The sequence below is a fragment of the Oncorhynchus keta genome, chromosome 5 (assembly GCF_023373465.1).
Source record: "Oncorhynchus keta strain PuntledgeMale-10-30-2019 chromosome 5, Oket_V2, whole genome shotgun sequence".
In the NCBI taxonomy this organism is placed as follows: Eukaryota; Metazoa; Chordata; class Actinopteri; order Salmoniformes; family Salmonidae; genus Oncorhynchus; species Oncorhynchus keta.
In genome coordinates, this window is record NC_068425.1 from 26,389,572 (window position 1) to 26,404,735 (window position 15,164).

General features: G+C 40.6%; 1 protein-coding gene across 8 annotated transcripts; it reads left to right on the forward strand.

The window, feature by feature from the left end:
• Positions 1-1,000: 1,000 nt before the first annotated feature.
• LOC118376259 (uncharacterized) lies at positions 1,001-13,228 on the forward strand. 8 transcript variants are annotated; one of them, XM_052519288.1, is made up of 11 exons: positions 1,001-1,291; positions 1,589-1,728; positions 2,026-2,082; positions 2,252-2,291; positions 2,433-2,504; positions 8,898-8,979; positions 9,341-9,412; positions 9,509-9,604; positions 9,786-9,914; positions 10,425-10,511; positions 10,662-13,228. In XM_052519288.1, the coding sequence occupies exons 1-11, from the start codon at positions 1,246-1,248 to the stop codon at positions 10,684-10,686; spliced, it is 846 nt and encodes a 281-aa protein (XP_052375248.1). In that variant the 5' UTR covers positions 1,001-1,245; the 3' UTR covers positions 10,687-13,228. The 8 variants fall into 8 exon arrangements, with proteins under 8 accessions (XP_052375248.1, XP_052375249.1, XP_052375243.1 ...); XM_052519289.1 differs by having other exon boundaries at positions 1,002-1,291; positions 1,589-1,710; XM_052519283.1 differs by having other exon boundaries at positions 1,006-1,291; positions 2,026-2,160.
• Positions 13,229-15,164: the final 1,936 nt, after the last annotated feature.

Consider the following 15,164-nt stretch of genomic DNA (forward strand, 5'->3'; position numbering starts at 1 on the left):
AATCCTGGAAGCTGAAATTGTGCATACTCACCAGACATGTCACCCATTGAACATGTGTGGGATGCCATGGATTGACGTGTACAACAGCGTGTTCCAGTTCCCGCCACTATCCAGCAACTTCACACAGCCATTGAAGAGGAGTGGGACAACATTCCACAGGCCATAACAGCCTGATCAACTCTATGTGAAGGAGATGTGGTGCGCTACATGAGGCAAATGGTGGCCACTTCAGATTATGAGGTATTTTTCAAGGTATCTGTGAGCATCAGATGCATATCTGTATTTCCAGTCATGTTAAATCCATAGAATACAGCCTAATTAATTTATTTCAATTGACTGATTTCCTTCTATGAACTGTAACTCAATAAAATCTTTGAAATTGTGGTGTGTCGCATTTATATTTTTGTTCAGCATCAGAGACAGGGCTTTGGGTGAGGGGTTATCCCACCCTGGAGCTCCAGAATTCCATTGGCTTGTGGGTGTAGATGTGTAAATCAAACCAAGATTGCAATTGGAGTGATATGATTATAACTACAACTTCCCACCAAGTGCTTTAAAATATTTAGCATGTTTGATTACCTATTCAAATCAAAATGTCCTTGTGCACCTAGTGTTCATCTAACACCATGTCTTTATAAATCACAACTTTGAACACTTTGAGCAACAAGGCACAATAAAAGGTATAGCCCATATCAGTTACCTATTGGGAAAGTTACACCAAAGACAGTACAGAATGAAGATAGGCTAAAATTGCTTCTTCAACAGAAATCCCTGATCACACTTGAAGGTGATGTCATGGCAATGTTGGCTAGCTATGCTCATGCACAGAAACACGTCATCGGGTCTAACGGTCGTCTCGCGCCAATTTGCCGTGTGCAGGCCACCATATCAAAGGCACTCTTTCGATATAAGGTCATTTTTTTTAATGAAAATAGTTTGAGTAGTAACATGTTCAAATAGTTAAGACATTAGCTCAAATCTAGAATGTGCCTTTGAATTTTGAGAAAGTTAACAGCTAAGGAAGAATATTTCTCTTGTCTCATTGACTTCTCAAACCCGAATCCCCAGCCTGGTCTACTTAATCTGTTTAGCAAGCGTTCCTGCGATGTTGCATATCAAGGTTTAGAAACTGTGGTGATACAGTCACTTATAACTCCTCCTGTTTTCTAAACAGAATTTACTGAAGCAGGAAGAAGAAAAGCGAAACATTTTTTACAGAACCAGAAGGCAAGACCACAGACTAAAATGTATCCATTCAGCCTGTTTGTTTTTTTGGTGTTCCCGTATCAAGGTAAAGACTAAGTTGTAACAGTATTTGCAATTTATCATAGCTACATTGCTATAAAACTCCCTGAAGGCAGAAATGTCTCTTACTGTATTGTGTCACCTGGGCGAGGTCGGCTAGCAACCCGTTAGCCTCATACACAACCTGTTTGTACCTGTGATTTGTTTACCTGTATTAGGATCTCAAACATTGGTAGCTGCAGTCTATCTCTATTTCATTGTGTTTGTGTTTAAGGAAGTTTGTTAGTAACATTAAAGTAATGTTACATAGAATGTTGTACTAAATTAATGTCTTCTTCCGTAGCTTGCTTAGCATGCTCTCCCATCAAGAAAATGGACAGGTGTGAAGATTTGTGGATGGGAATTGGATATGTGTACCCATATGAAACTCCGGCTGGATCTGAAATTGAGGTGTACTCAAACAATGTTAGTGGAGATTTTATGGTTAGTACTACAGACCGTGTCTTGATTCTCCACCCTTCCCCCAAGTGCACACTTCCCGACATGGATTTCACAATGTTGGAAAGTCCCTGCAGCTAATGTTTACGCCCGTTCCAATGCTTTTAACCATGGCGGGAAGTGTGCAAGTGTACACTTTGGGGGAAAGGGTGTAGAATCAGGACACAAACTGTATATGTTGGTATTTTTTTTAGATAATAAGTACTATGTTGTATGACAAAACAGGGCTTTTTGATTCAAACCTGAATTCAATTCTTTATTTTCTTATGTGCTTTCCCACAGACTCCAATAGCCTACCGTGGCATGAACAAGCCTTTTGAGGCACATCTCTCTGATAAGGTGATAAATGTGAACAACAGTGCTGTCATCCTCTCTGAATGCCTAAATCTAACATTCAAATATTTGTATGTTCTCCAGGTGAGTCCTGTTATTATTTCACACAATTGAGATAATTTGATTGTTGAAAATTATTTTAGAGATGCTTACTTCCCATTTGTCTTCTCTTAAGGGCAAGGTGGAGGAGTGCCATTTGTATTACATTGTTGCAGGTAAAGAATAATTTTCCTATTTTCTTTCATTTTAAACTTCAATTCAACTGACATTTCAATTTACAATCTGACTGACACCCCGGGTGAGTACTCTAATATTAGCAAACTGATATCACCTCTTTGTCTGATCTTTGTCTGTAGAGAGGGAGCATGTGGATATGATAACTATCAATCTGACTGACAATCTGACTGACACCTCGGACAACACATCAGGTAAGTACTATTAACTACTATAAAGACAGCTAATTACTGTCTATAGTATCTCCATCTGTAATAAAGTACATATTCAATTGAAATGACCAAAGCCACTAGCCACACAAAGGAAATCACTGGTGAGTGTTTCCCATATTGTTTCTTTTGTTTGACATTTTACTGTCACCACAGCTCCTTCTTCTTTTTCTTCTGAACCCAATTATGGACAAATGCGATAAGACAAACAAACCCCTAACTAAATCAGCAAGAGTTTTGAACAGTCTGAGTTCAGAATGTGGACTAGTTGATGTCTGGCGTGAGATCAAACTTCAAGCCAAAGATGATACTTTTCTAATGTACCCAACTCATATTCCAGAATAGACTACTTATTTTTCCCCAACAGCTATCTGCTGTGTACAGTTGCTCTGTTGGTATGTTTGACTTCAAAATATATTTATCTGTGAACCTGAGCAGCTTTGTTTCTCTATCCAGAAATGAGAAACTTACTACATCTCTAATGGCAGATAAACATTTCAGAGCAGAAATGCATTGTGGGATTGTGAATTACATACAGATAATAGTGACCTTACTGTACATTAGATGCTTCCACTGTATGGGAGGTGGCAAAACCCACTCGAAATGGTAAAATTATTTTATATGCCTCATTTAAGAAAAAGGACAGTGAGAAGTTGTGTGACATTGAGAAAGATGCGAACAATTGCAAAAAAGGTTTTCTACTGAGAATTGGAGGCACGTAAATCTTGAAGCAAACTAAATGTTTAACAAACTCTCCATATCAATGATAACATGTTCCATGTTAGACAAAAACATATGAATATGATAACCAAGTAAGCTCCTTGTCTATCAATTAAAAAAGGAGCAACCAGAATGCATGTTACACTCCCCTCTTTAGCAAAATTAAAGACCTCTCAAAATTAAAGACTCTCCCATAACAATGATTGGAGGATAAACATAATACTGGTCAAACCTGAGTCTATGAAGCACGGAGCTGCCCAATTTCCAACTTTACTATTGGTCAGCCCAAACTCGCAAATTCTTGTCTGGGATTTTGGGCAGATATGACTCCTCATGGGTTCAGATTGAATATCAATCTAGCCGTCCTTTACCTCTGAATCAGTTTAATCATATTTGTGATGACAGTAAGTACACAGTAATGGCATGGGTAGACTGTAGAAAGCACTTGGGTATTTCAAACACGTTTTTTAATATGCTCCTATTTCTTGTTGCCCAAAGTGTTCTTAAAAGTTGGCCTTCATAATTGGTGCCCGCTGGGTCGTAGGAGGTTCGCAGACTTGTTCCATAGTGGATTAAAAACAATGAAGGAATTTATCCAAATCCATCCCGAATATAACATCCCTGGTACACATTTGTTTTAAGTGCCTTCAAATCAGAAATGTTATCTTTATATTTATCAAATAATTAAAGCTGTGATCTCAGTTATCAGAAGTTAAGAATTAATAACCTCATCTGTATCAAATTAAATCAAATCAAATTGATTTATAAAGCCCTTCCTACATCAGCTGATATCTCAAAGTGCTGTACAGAAACCCAGCCTAAATCTCCAAACAGCAAGCAAATGCAGGTAATACTTGATAAGATGTATTGTACATTATCCAAACATTATGAATCCTCCTTTGTTTCACTTCAAATGATGTGGGAAAATGACTTAGGCACAGAATTTGATGAGGAGGTTTGACTTGAGAGCTGTAAAAAGATCCACTTCCCATTTACTAGTCCCAATATTAAGGAGACTAACTACAAATGAATGTTCATGTTTTAGCTTACCCCTGTTGAATTAAACTGTATGTTCCCAGACACCAAATTGCCTGAAATGTAAGACTGAGAAAGTACTTTTTTTCATATATTCTGGCATTGCAATAAGCTAAAGGATTTCTGGCGCTGTATTCATACAGCCACTCAGATCATTTAGATATGGTATTGGTACAATCCAGTGACGGTTAGTGCTGTTTATGATGAGGGAGGACGATAAACATTTTTATGGGCCTTATTTCTATTACAGCATGCTAGGTGACTGTCATTCATATTCCATTCACCCAGCTCAATGTAACATCGATAGATTTAGGCTCCTACATGATACTCTAATTTTCCCTATAGCCTTTATGAATTTGCTACAACCTAGCCTATGAATGAAAGTTTACAATGTAGGTGTTCAGGTCGAGATACATTTTAGTAATCAAGATGAGAGACAGCAACACATTCAATACCGCCTTGCACACTCTGGTCTGCATCTATCTGATGTAGAGTGTAATCATTAGTACAACAGTTATAAACAAGAGTTTCTATTGGACAAATTCAGGTATGTTTATCCCAGTTTCATTCCGTTTGCTTCCGTTTAAGAAATATTTTTCAACAGAATCGGCTGAATGAATGATCAAACGCAAAAATAGTTAACTTTCATAGGAGCCAGATCGTTATATAATTCCTTCTCGCATCTATGCCCTCTCCTCCTCTCACCTTTTATTTCTCTCTCTTTGAGTCAACTACTCACCACATTTTATGCACTGCAGTGCTAGCTAGCAGTAGCTTTTTTTTCTTCAGTACTAGATGAATTCTCTGATCCTTTGATTGGGTGGGCAACATGTCAGTTCATGCTGCAAGAGCTCTAATAGGCTGGAGGATGTCTTCCGGAAGTTGTCATAGTTTCTGTGTAAGTCTATGGAAGTGGAGGAGAACCACGAGCCTCCTAGGTTTTGTATTGAAGTCAGTGTTCCCAGAGGAGGAACGAAACTAGCTGTCCTCTGGCTACACCATGGTGCTACCCTACATAGTGATGTTGAGGCTACTGTAGACCTTCATCGCAAAACAGTCAATATATTTAGTATAGTTTTATCTATAAAGGATCACTTTCTGAATGTTACAATATTTTTATTAATATGAAATTATATGAGGAGGATGGTTCTCCCCTTCCTCCTCTGAGCAAAACAGTCAATATATTTAGTATAGTTTTATCTATAAAGGATCACTTTCTGAATGTTACAATATTTATATGAGGAGGATGGTTCTCCCCTTCCTCCTCTGAGGAGCTTCCACTGGTACAGTACCCAAGCCTTTACCACCTTAACCAAATGCTGAATACTGCGCTAGATTCAGACAAGATAAGGTTGCTGACAACTTACTTTGCAAATAAATGTATTCTTGTGTGTTGGAAAAATGACAACCCACCCACTTTTCATTTGTGGCTAAAACATGTTGCAAACTTCATGCCATTAGAAAAATGAACAATGGACTTACAGAACTACAGATCCACATTCTTGAAAGTATAGTTTTTTTATTGAAAAAAACTCTTAAAAAATAGTACTTCTATTTCATATTTGATCTACATTTATTGCACTAGTTGTTTTAAAATCTCTGAAAATGTGTCTGCATTAACACTAACAGTATTATGATATTACAGTATATCTGCTGCTATCAATAGATAGGTTGTAATACTAACTGCTGTATTTATTTATTTTTGTATGGAATGTATTTTCTGTTAGTCTTTATAATTGTTTATTTATTATATAATTGAAGTCAGAAATTTACATACACCATAGCCAAATACATTTAAACTCAGTTTTTCACAATTCCTGACATTTAAAAATTCCCCGTATTAGGTCAGTTAGATATAGGATATAGGACTCGTTTAAATGTGGATATAGATACTTTTGTACCTGTTTCCTCCAGCATCTTCACAAGGTCCTTTGCTGTTGTTCTGGGATTCATTTGCACTTTTCGCACCTAAGTACGTTCATCTCTAGGAGACAGAACGCATCTCCTTCCTGAGCGGTATGACGGCTGCGTGGTCCCATAGTGTTTATACTTGCGTACTATTGTTTGTACAGATGAACGTGGTACCTTCAGGCATTTGGAAATTGCTCTCAAGGATGAACCAGACTTGTGGAGATCTACAATAGTTTTTCTGAGGTCTTGGCTGATTTCTTTAGATTTTCCCATGATGTCAAGCAAAGAGGCACTGAGTTTGAAGGTAGGCCTTGACATACATACACAGGTACACCTCCAATTGACTCAAATGATGTCAATTAGCCTATCAGAAGCTTCGAAAAGCCATGACATAATTTTCTAGAATTTTCCAAGCTGTTTAAAGGCACAGTCAACATAGTGTATGTAAACTTCTGACCCACTGGCATTGTGATACAGTGAATTCTAAGTGAAATTGTTACGCTTGTCGTCGGAAGGAGACCAAGGTGCAGCGTGGTAAGTGTTCATGATCTTTATTCGTTATTTTTGTTTGAGTGTTTTTGAGGAATACAAAACGAAAGTGAACAGTTGCGTAAGGCAACTCAACTATACAGAAAACAACTACCCACAAAACAATGCCTAAGTATGATTCCCAATTGGAGACAATGATAGACAGCTGCCTCTGATTGGGAACCACACTCAGCCAAAAGCAAAGAAATAGAAAACATAGAAATAAAGAAACTAGAGTGCCCACCCTAGTCACACCCTGGCCTAACCTAAATAGAGAATAAAAGCCTCTCTATGGCCAGGGCATGACAGTACCCCCCCCCCCACACCCAGACTCCGGCCACAAAACCTGACTCTAAAGGGGAGGGTCCGGGTGGGCATCTCTTCACAGCGGCGGCTAGGGTGTGGGACGTAGAGCCCCCTCCGCCTGCTTTGTTGGTGGCCCTGGTCACTGGACGAACCGCAGTTCACCGCCGGAGGAACCAGACCACTGATCATTGCCGGAGGCTCCGGACTGGGGGCCATCGCTGGAGGCTCCGGATTGGGGACCGTCGCTGCAGGCTCCGGACTGGGGACCGCCGCTGCAGGCTCCGGACTGGGGACCGCCGCTGGAGGTTCCGGACTGTGGACCGTCGCTGGAGGTTCCGGACTGTGGACCGTCTTTGGAGGTTCCGGAATGTGGGGACCGTCTTTGGAGGTTCCGGACAGTGAAACGTTGCCGGAAGCTCTGGACTGGGAACTGTTGCCGGAAGCTCTGGCCTGTGGAGGCGCACTGGAGGCCTGATGCATGGGACTGGTATAGGTGGCACAGGGCTGAAGACACGCACCTCAGGGCGAGTGCGGGGAGGGGGGCACAGGACTTACTGGACTGTGGAGACCTACTGGCAGCCTAGTGAGTGGAGCTGCCACAACCCGCCCTGGCTGGAAATCCACTCTAGACCAGTGAGCGTGGAGAGCTGGCACTGGAGGCACTGGGCTATGACGGCGCACTGGAGGCATAGTGCGTAGAGCCAGCGCAGGACACACTGGACCGTGGAAACGCACACCAAAGGTCTGGAGCGCAGAGCTAGCACAACTCGTCCTGGCTGGATATCCCCCTTAGCCCTGCAAGTGCGGGGAGCTGGAACAGGCCGCACTGGGCTTTGCTGGCTACCCGGGGACACCGTGCGTAGAGCTGGCGAAGGATAACCTGAGCTGAAGAGACGCACAGGAGACCAGGAACGCTGAGCCGGCACAATCCCTCCTGGCTGAATGCCCACTCTAGCACGGCAACTGCGGGGAGCTTGCAGAGAGCGCACCGGGCTGTGGCTGCGCACCGAAGGCATGGTGCGCAGAACCAGATAACAGGGTGCTTGACCAGTCATTCACTCCCCATGGTAACCACGGGGAGTTGGCTCAGGTCTGAACCCTGACTCCGCCAATCTCCCCATGTGCCCCCTCCCAAATAATTTTTTTGGGGGCTGCCTCTCGTGCTTGCCTCGTTGAGCCAACTCCTCGTAACGTCGCCATTCCTCCTGACCACGCTGCTTGGTCCTTTGGTGGTGGGTAGTTCTGTTACGCTTGCCGTCGGAAGGAGACCAAGGTGCAATGTGGTAAGTGTTCATGATCTTTAGTCCTCAAAAACACTCGAACAAAAATAACGAATACAAAACAAAAGCGAACAGTTCTGTAAGGCAACTCAACTATACAGAAAACAACTACCCACAAAACACAGGTGGGAAAAAGGCTGCCTAAGTATGATTCCCAATCAGAGACAACGATAGACAGCTGCCTCTGATTGGGAACCACACTCGGCCAAAAACAAAGAAATAGAAAACATAGAAATAAAGAAACTAGAATGCTCACCCTAATCACACCCTGGCCTAACCTAAATAGAGAATAAAAGCCTCTCTATGGCCAGGGCATGACAGAAATATTCTGTCTGTAAACAATTGTTGGAAAAATTACTTGTGACATGCACAAAGTAGATGTCCTAACCGACTTGCCAAAATTATAGTTTGTTAACAACAAATTTGTGGAGTGGTTGAAAAACGAGTTTTAATGACTCCACCCTAAGTGTATGTAAACTTCTGACTTCAACTGTGTATATATACACAGTATGTCATGTTTTGTTCCTTTACATGATACTTATATAGCACAGTTTAACAGGATCTCAACAACTGATGTAGACAGCCTTTTGTTTTTCAGCTGGTTTTCTGGTTCTGCTGCTGGGCATTGCTGGTTTCTTAGTGTACAGATATGGCAACATTTCTTGGAGAGACAAACATCCGTGAGTACCTTTTATGACCTGCATCAACAATAGGGCTCAGAGTGTACAACCAGTCATCTTAGCTGTCCAAAATGAATTCAGAGAGGATAAACTTATGATTCAGGACTGGACGCAACTCTCGTATAGAGGGACTGGACGCAACATTTCCTTTTTTCATCACACACCACATCAGATTTGCTCTTGTACAGCTAGATCGGCTGGGTCGGGAGTCAGACTCTGTCAACCTGAGGACACTTTTAGTAGTTACGTGGTTTAATGTGCTGAAGTGTTTCATGTTACATGACTAAATATCAGTTATCATGCCAGACAACAGCTTAGAGCAGCAGGAAGTAACACATGTTGTTGTTTCAACTTCTGTAAGGGACAACGGAGAACCTGATGATCCAGCTGCTGGGGACGCTGAGTCTCTCCGATCTGCGCTTGTCATTGGCAGGTTAGACAGCCTATCTATTGAATGTAATATTTATGCTCCTACTATACTTCATGTCTTCCTCAATCTATAACTGCATTTGTCCCTTTGAACCATCAGGGACCAGGGGGATGGGGTGGAAGAGGAGAGGGAGCCACCACACAGTCAGGAGACACATGTTGAGTCCTCTCTGCTGAATGGGCATCTTGTGAACAGGTTAACCTTTCTCTGAGAAAGACCCTCATTACTTCATTACCGGTTGGGTTTCATTATCCTCAGTCAGAGCTGATCCCATGAGTCATTGATCCCACAGGTTTAATAGAAAGACCCGTTTGTTTCACACATGATCCTTATATTCTAATACCTGTAATACCTAATGAACATGGTAAATGCTTAGCAGACAAGGAGAGAGAGGTGAGCCAAGCGAGAGGTTCGTTCAGCCAATGGGCCGTGAGGGAACAGATAATGAATTCCCTCAGAAGAGACATGCTGGATTTCCTCTGGTGAATGGAAACCATAAGGCCAGGTAAACTTTACCACATGGTGAATACCTTGATAGATCTTCATTGAATGATACAGATGGAGGATCTTAATTTGAGCCGGTTTGCTACAGCAGGAAAATAATCCTGCAGCAACAGGAAATGTGAATTGTTACGTGGGTTGATACATTTTTCATTAGGGCAAATCAAATCGGTCATTTTAATGTGGAAATTACCAACTTTAGAATCCTTTTAAATGTTGAATAGACTACAAGTTTGCATTTCCTGCTGTGCAGGAAAATGCTCAGCAACAAAAGAGTGTTCAATTTAAGATCGTACCTCTGTAATCTCACAATGGGGCATGTAATAACGTTTGTCTTGTGGTGGATCAATGATGATGTCAGGTAAACTTCACTACATATTGATACATCCACAACTCATTGGGTATAATGCCACTCACCCCATTTTCCCACGGTTCATGTCAGTCTCTGTCTCTTTTTGGAACAGTATTATGGTGGATCATGAATGTGAATGTTGATGTCTTATTACTCCAACAGGGTTAACGATGAGACAAAGGAAGCGACTCCTGGTGCACAGAGTCCAGGACCTCCTCAGATGAATGGAGGACCTCCCATGTCTGACAGGTGATATTGTAACTATTGCTAAAGTAACACTGTTCTGAGCTTTTTCTCCACTGTATTTTAATTGAAGGTACAGGATTGTATAATAACCATGTTTTTAACCATGTTTCCTGAACCAGCCTGTCTTACTGTGTTCTGTGTCTAAGGTTGTAGAACAACCCTGTTGGTCAGCGGATGAAGAAAACTGCTCTGGTGAACAAGCAGGACCAGGACTGGTCAGCAACGGCATGAAGCCAGTTGAAAATATATAGCATATAAGATGAAACTATGTGTAAATATAATAAAATATAACATGATATACACTGTAATATAGAACAATATAATATGACATTATATAATATCGTAACACTTACTTGAAGCTGCTTCTTGTATAGTGTTATATATTCTAATGAATGCATTATTAACAACATGAATGATGCCTTAATGCATACATAGGACATAACTGTATAGTCAAATTATAATATAATACTGTGCTGGTAAGCTGCTAGTTGTGGGGTTGCCCCCAGCTGTGGTGTCTATCATTCAGAGTATCTACACTCAACTGTGGTTCAAATCCATAGTTTTCAGCTTAGTTGTTACCGTAAACTAGCACTTCTTAGAGACAAAGTTATGGGACATGCTGTATAACTACTTACCATTCTGAAGTGTAACAGTCAGGTTTTTATGTAACAATTGTTAATCCCTTTTTAAATGTTTATTTCTATATTTGTTTGCTTGATTAGATTGAATTAGTATGACTAATGCATTATTTTACCCTCCCGTATAGAGGGATATTATTTTACCCTCCCGTATAGAGGGACATTATTTTACCCTGCCGTATAGAGGGATATTATTTTACCCTCCCGTATAGAGGGATATTATTTTACCCTCCCGTATAGAGGGATATTATTTTACCCTCCCGTATAGAGGGATATTATTTTACCCTCCCGTATAGAGGGATATTATTTTACCCTCCCGTATAGAGGGATATTATTTTACCCTCCCGTATAGAGGGATATTATTTTACCCTCCCGTATAGAGGGATATTATTTTACCCTCCCGTATAGAGGGATATTATTTTACCCTCCCGTATAGAGAGATATTATTTTACCCTCCCGTATAGAGGGATATTATTTTACCCTCCCGTATAGAGGGATATTATTTTACCCTCCCGTATAGAGGGATATTATTTTACCCTCCCGTATAGAGGGATATTATTTTACCCTCCCGTATAGAGGGATATTATTTTACCCTCCCGTATAGAGGGATATTATTTTACCCTCCCGTATAGAGGGACATTATTTTACCCTCCCGTATAGAGGGATATTATTTTACCCTCCCGTATAGAGGGATATTATTTTACCCTCCCGTATAGAGGGACATTATTTTACCCTCCCGTATAGAGGGATATTATTTTACCCTCTCGTATAGAGGGACATTATTTTACCCTCCCGTATAGAGGGATATTATTTTACCCTCTCGTATAGAGGGACATTATTTTACCCTCCCGTATAGAGGGATATTATTTTACCCTCCCGTATAGAGGGACATTATTTTACCCTCCCGTATAGAGGGATATTATTTTACTCTCCCGTATAGAGGATATTATTTTACCCTCTCGTATAGAGGGACATTATTTTACCCTCCCGTATAGAGGATATTATTTTACCCTCCCGTATAGAGGGATATTATTTTACTCTCCCGTATAGAGGATATTATTTTACTCTCCCGTATAGAGGGATATTATTTTACCCTCTCGTATAGAGGGACATTATTTTACCCTCCCGTATAGAGGATATTATTTTACCCTCCCGTATAGAGGGACATTATTTTACCCTCCCGTATAGAGGGATATTATTTTACCCTCTCGTATAGAGGGACATTATTTTACCCTCCCGTATAGAGGGATATTATTTTACCCTCTCGTATAGAGGGACATTATTTTACCCTCCCGTATAGAGGGATATTATTTTACCCTCTCGTATAGAGGGACATTATTTTACCCTCCCGTATAGAGGGATATTATTTTGCCCTCCCGTATAGAGAGATATTATTTTACCCTCCCGTATAGAGGGACATTATTTTACCCTCCCGTATAGAGGGATATTATTTTGCCCTCCCGTATAGAGGAATATTATTTTACCCTCCCGTATAGAGGGATATTATTTTACCCTCCCGTATAGAGGGACATTATTTTACCCTCCCGTATAGAGGGACATTATTTTACCCTCTCGTATAGAGGGATATTATTTTACCCTCCCGTATAGAGGGATATTATTTTACCCTCCCGTATAGAGGGACATTATTTTACCCTCCCGTATAGAGGGATATTATTTTACCCTCCCGTATAGAGGGATATTATTTTACCCTCCCGTATAGAGGGATATTATTTTACCCTCCCGTATAGAGGGATATTATTTTACCCTCTCGTATAGAGGGATATTATTTTACCCTCCCGTATAGAGGGACATTATTTTACCCTCCCGTATAGAGGGACATTATTTTACCCTCCCGTATAGAGGGATATTATTTTACCCTCCCGTATAGAGGGACATTATTTTACCCTCCCGTATAGAGGGACATTATTTTACCCTCCCGTATAGAGGGACATTATTTTACCCTCCCGTATAGAGGGACATTATTTTACCCTCCCGTATAGAGGGACATTATTTTACCCTCCCGTATAGAGGGACATTATTTTACCCTCCCGTATAGAGGGATATTATTTTACCCTCCCGTATAGAGGATATTATTTTACCCTCCCGTATAGGGATATTATTTTACCCTCCCGTATAGAGGGATATTATTTTACCCTCCCGTATAGAGGGATATTATTTTACCCTCCCGTATAGAGGATATTATTTTACCCTCCCGTATAGAGGGATATTATTTTACCCTCCCGTATAGAGGGACATTATTTTACCCTCCCGTATAGAGGGATATTATTTTACCCTCCCGTATAGAGGGACATTATTTTACCCTCCCGTATAGAGGGATATTATTTTACCCTCCCGTATAGAGGATATTATTTTACCCTCCCGTATAGAGGGACATTATTTTACCCTCCCGTATAGAGGGATATTATTTTACCCTCCCGTATAGAGGGATATTATTTTACCCTCCCGTATAGAGGGATATTATTTTACCCTCCCGTATAGAGGGATATTATTTTACCCTCCGTATAGAGGGATATTATTTGACCCTCCCGTATAGAGGATATTATTTTACCCTCCCGTATAGAGGGATATTATTTTACCCTCCCGTATAGAGGGATATTATTTTACCCTCCCGTATAGAGGGATATTATTTTGCCCTGCCGTATAGAGGGACATTATTTTACCCTCCCGTATAGAGGGATATTATTTTACCCTCCCGTATAGAGGATATTATTTTACCCTCCCGTATAGAGGGATATTATTTTACCCTCCCGTATAGAGGATATTATTTTACCCTCCCGTATAGAGGGATATTATTTTACCCTCCCGTATAGAGGGACATTATTTTACCCTCCCGTATAGAGGGATATTATTTTACCCTCCCGTATAGAGGATATTATTTTACCCTCCCGTATAGAGGATATTATTTTACCCTCCCGTATAGAGGGATATTATTTTACCCTCCCGTATAGAGGGACATTATTTTACCCTCCCGTATAGAGGATATTATTTTACCCTCCCGTATAGAGGATATTATTTTACCCTCCCGTATAGAGGGACATTATTTTACCCTCCCGTATAGAGGATATTATTTTACCCTCCCGTATAGAGGGACATTATTTTACCCTCCCGTATAGAGGGATATTATTTTACCCTCCCGTATAGAGGGACATTATTTTACCCTCCCGTATAGAGGGATATTATTTTACCCTCCCGTATAGAGGGATATTATTTTACCCTCCCGTATAGAGGGATATTATTTTACCCTCCCGTATAGAGAGATATTATTTTACCCTCCCGTATAGAGGGATATTATTTTACCCTCCCGTATAGAGGGATATTATTTTACCCTCTCGTATAGAGGGACATTATTTTACCCTCCCGTATAGAGGACATTATTTTACCCTCCCGTATAGAGGATATTATTTTACCCTCCCGTATAGAGGGACATTATTTTACCCTCCCGTATAGAGGGATATTATTTTACCCTCCCGTATAGAGGGATATTATTTTACCCTCCCGTATAGAGGGATATTATTTTACCCTCCCGTATAGAGGATATTATTTTACCCTCCCGTATAGAGGGATATTATTTTACCCTCCCGTATAGAGGGATATTATTTTACCCTCCCGTATAGAGGGATATTATTTTACCCTCCCGTATAGAGGATATTATTTTACCCTCCCGTATAGAGGATATTATTTTACCCTCCCGTATAGAGGACATTATTTTACCCTCCCGTATAGAGGGATATTATTTTACCCTCCCGTATAGAGGGATATTATTTTACCCTCCCGTATAGAGGGATATTATTTTACCCTCCCGTATAGAGGGATATTATTTTACCCTCCCGTATAGAGGGACATTATTTTACTGACTAAAACATTTTCCATTATTTGTATCCAAAATATATTTCATTAAAACATATATATCTATTCTCATACCGAATGCTGTATTTTCTTCAAATATAATTGGAGCACAGAGACACCCTTTAGGAGCGGAAGACTATTTGCTCATCTC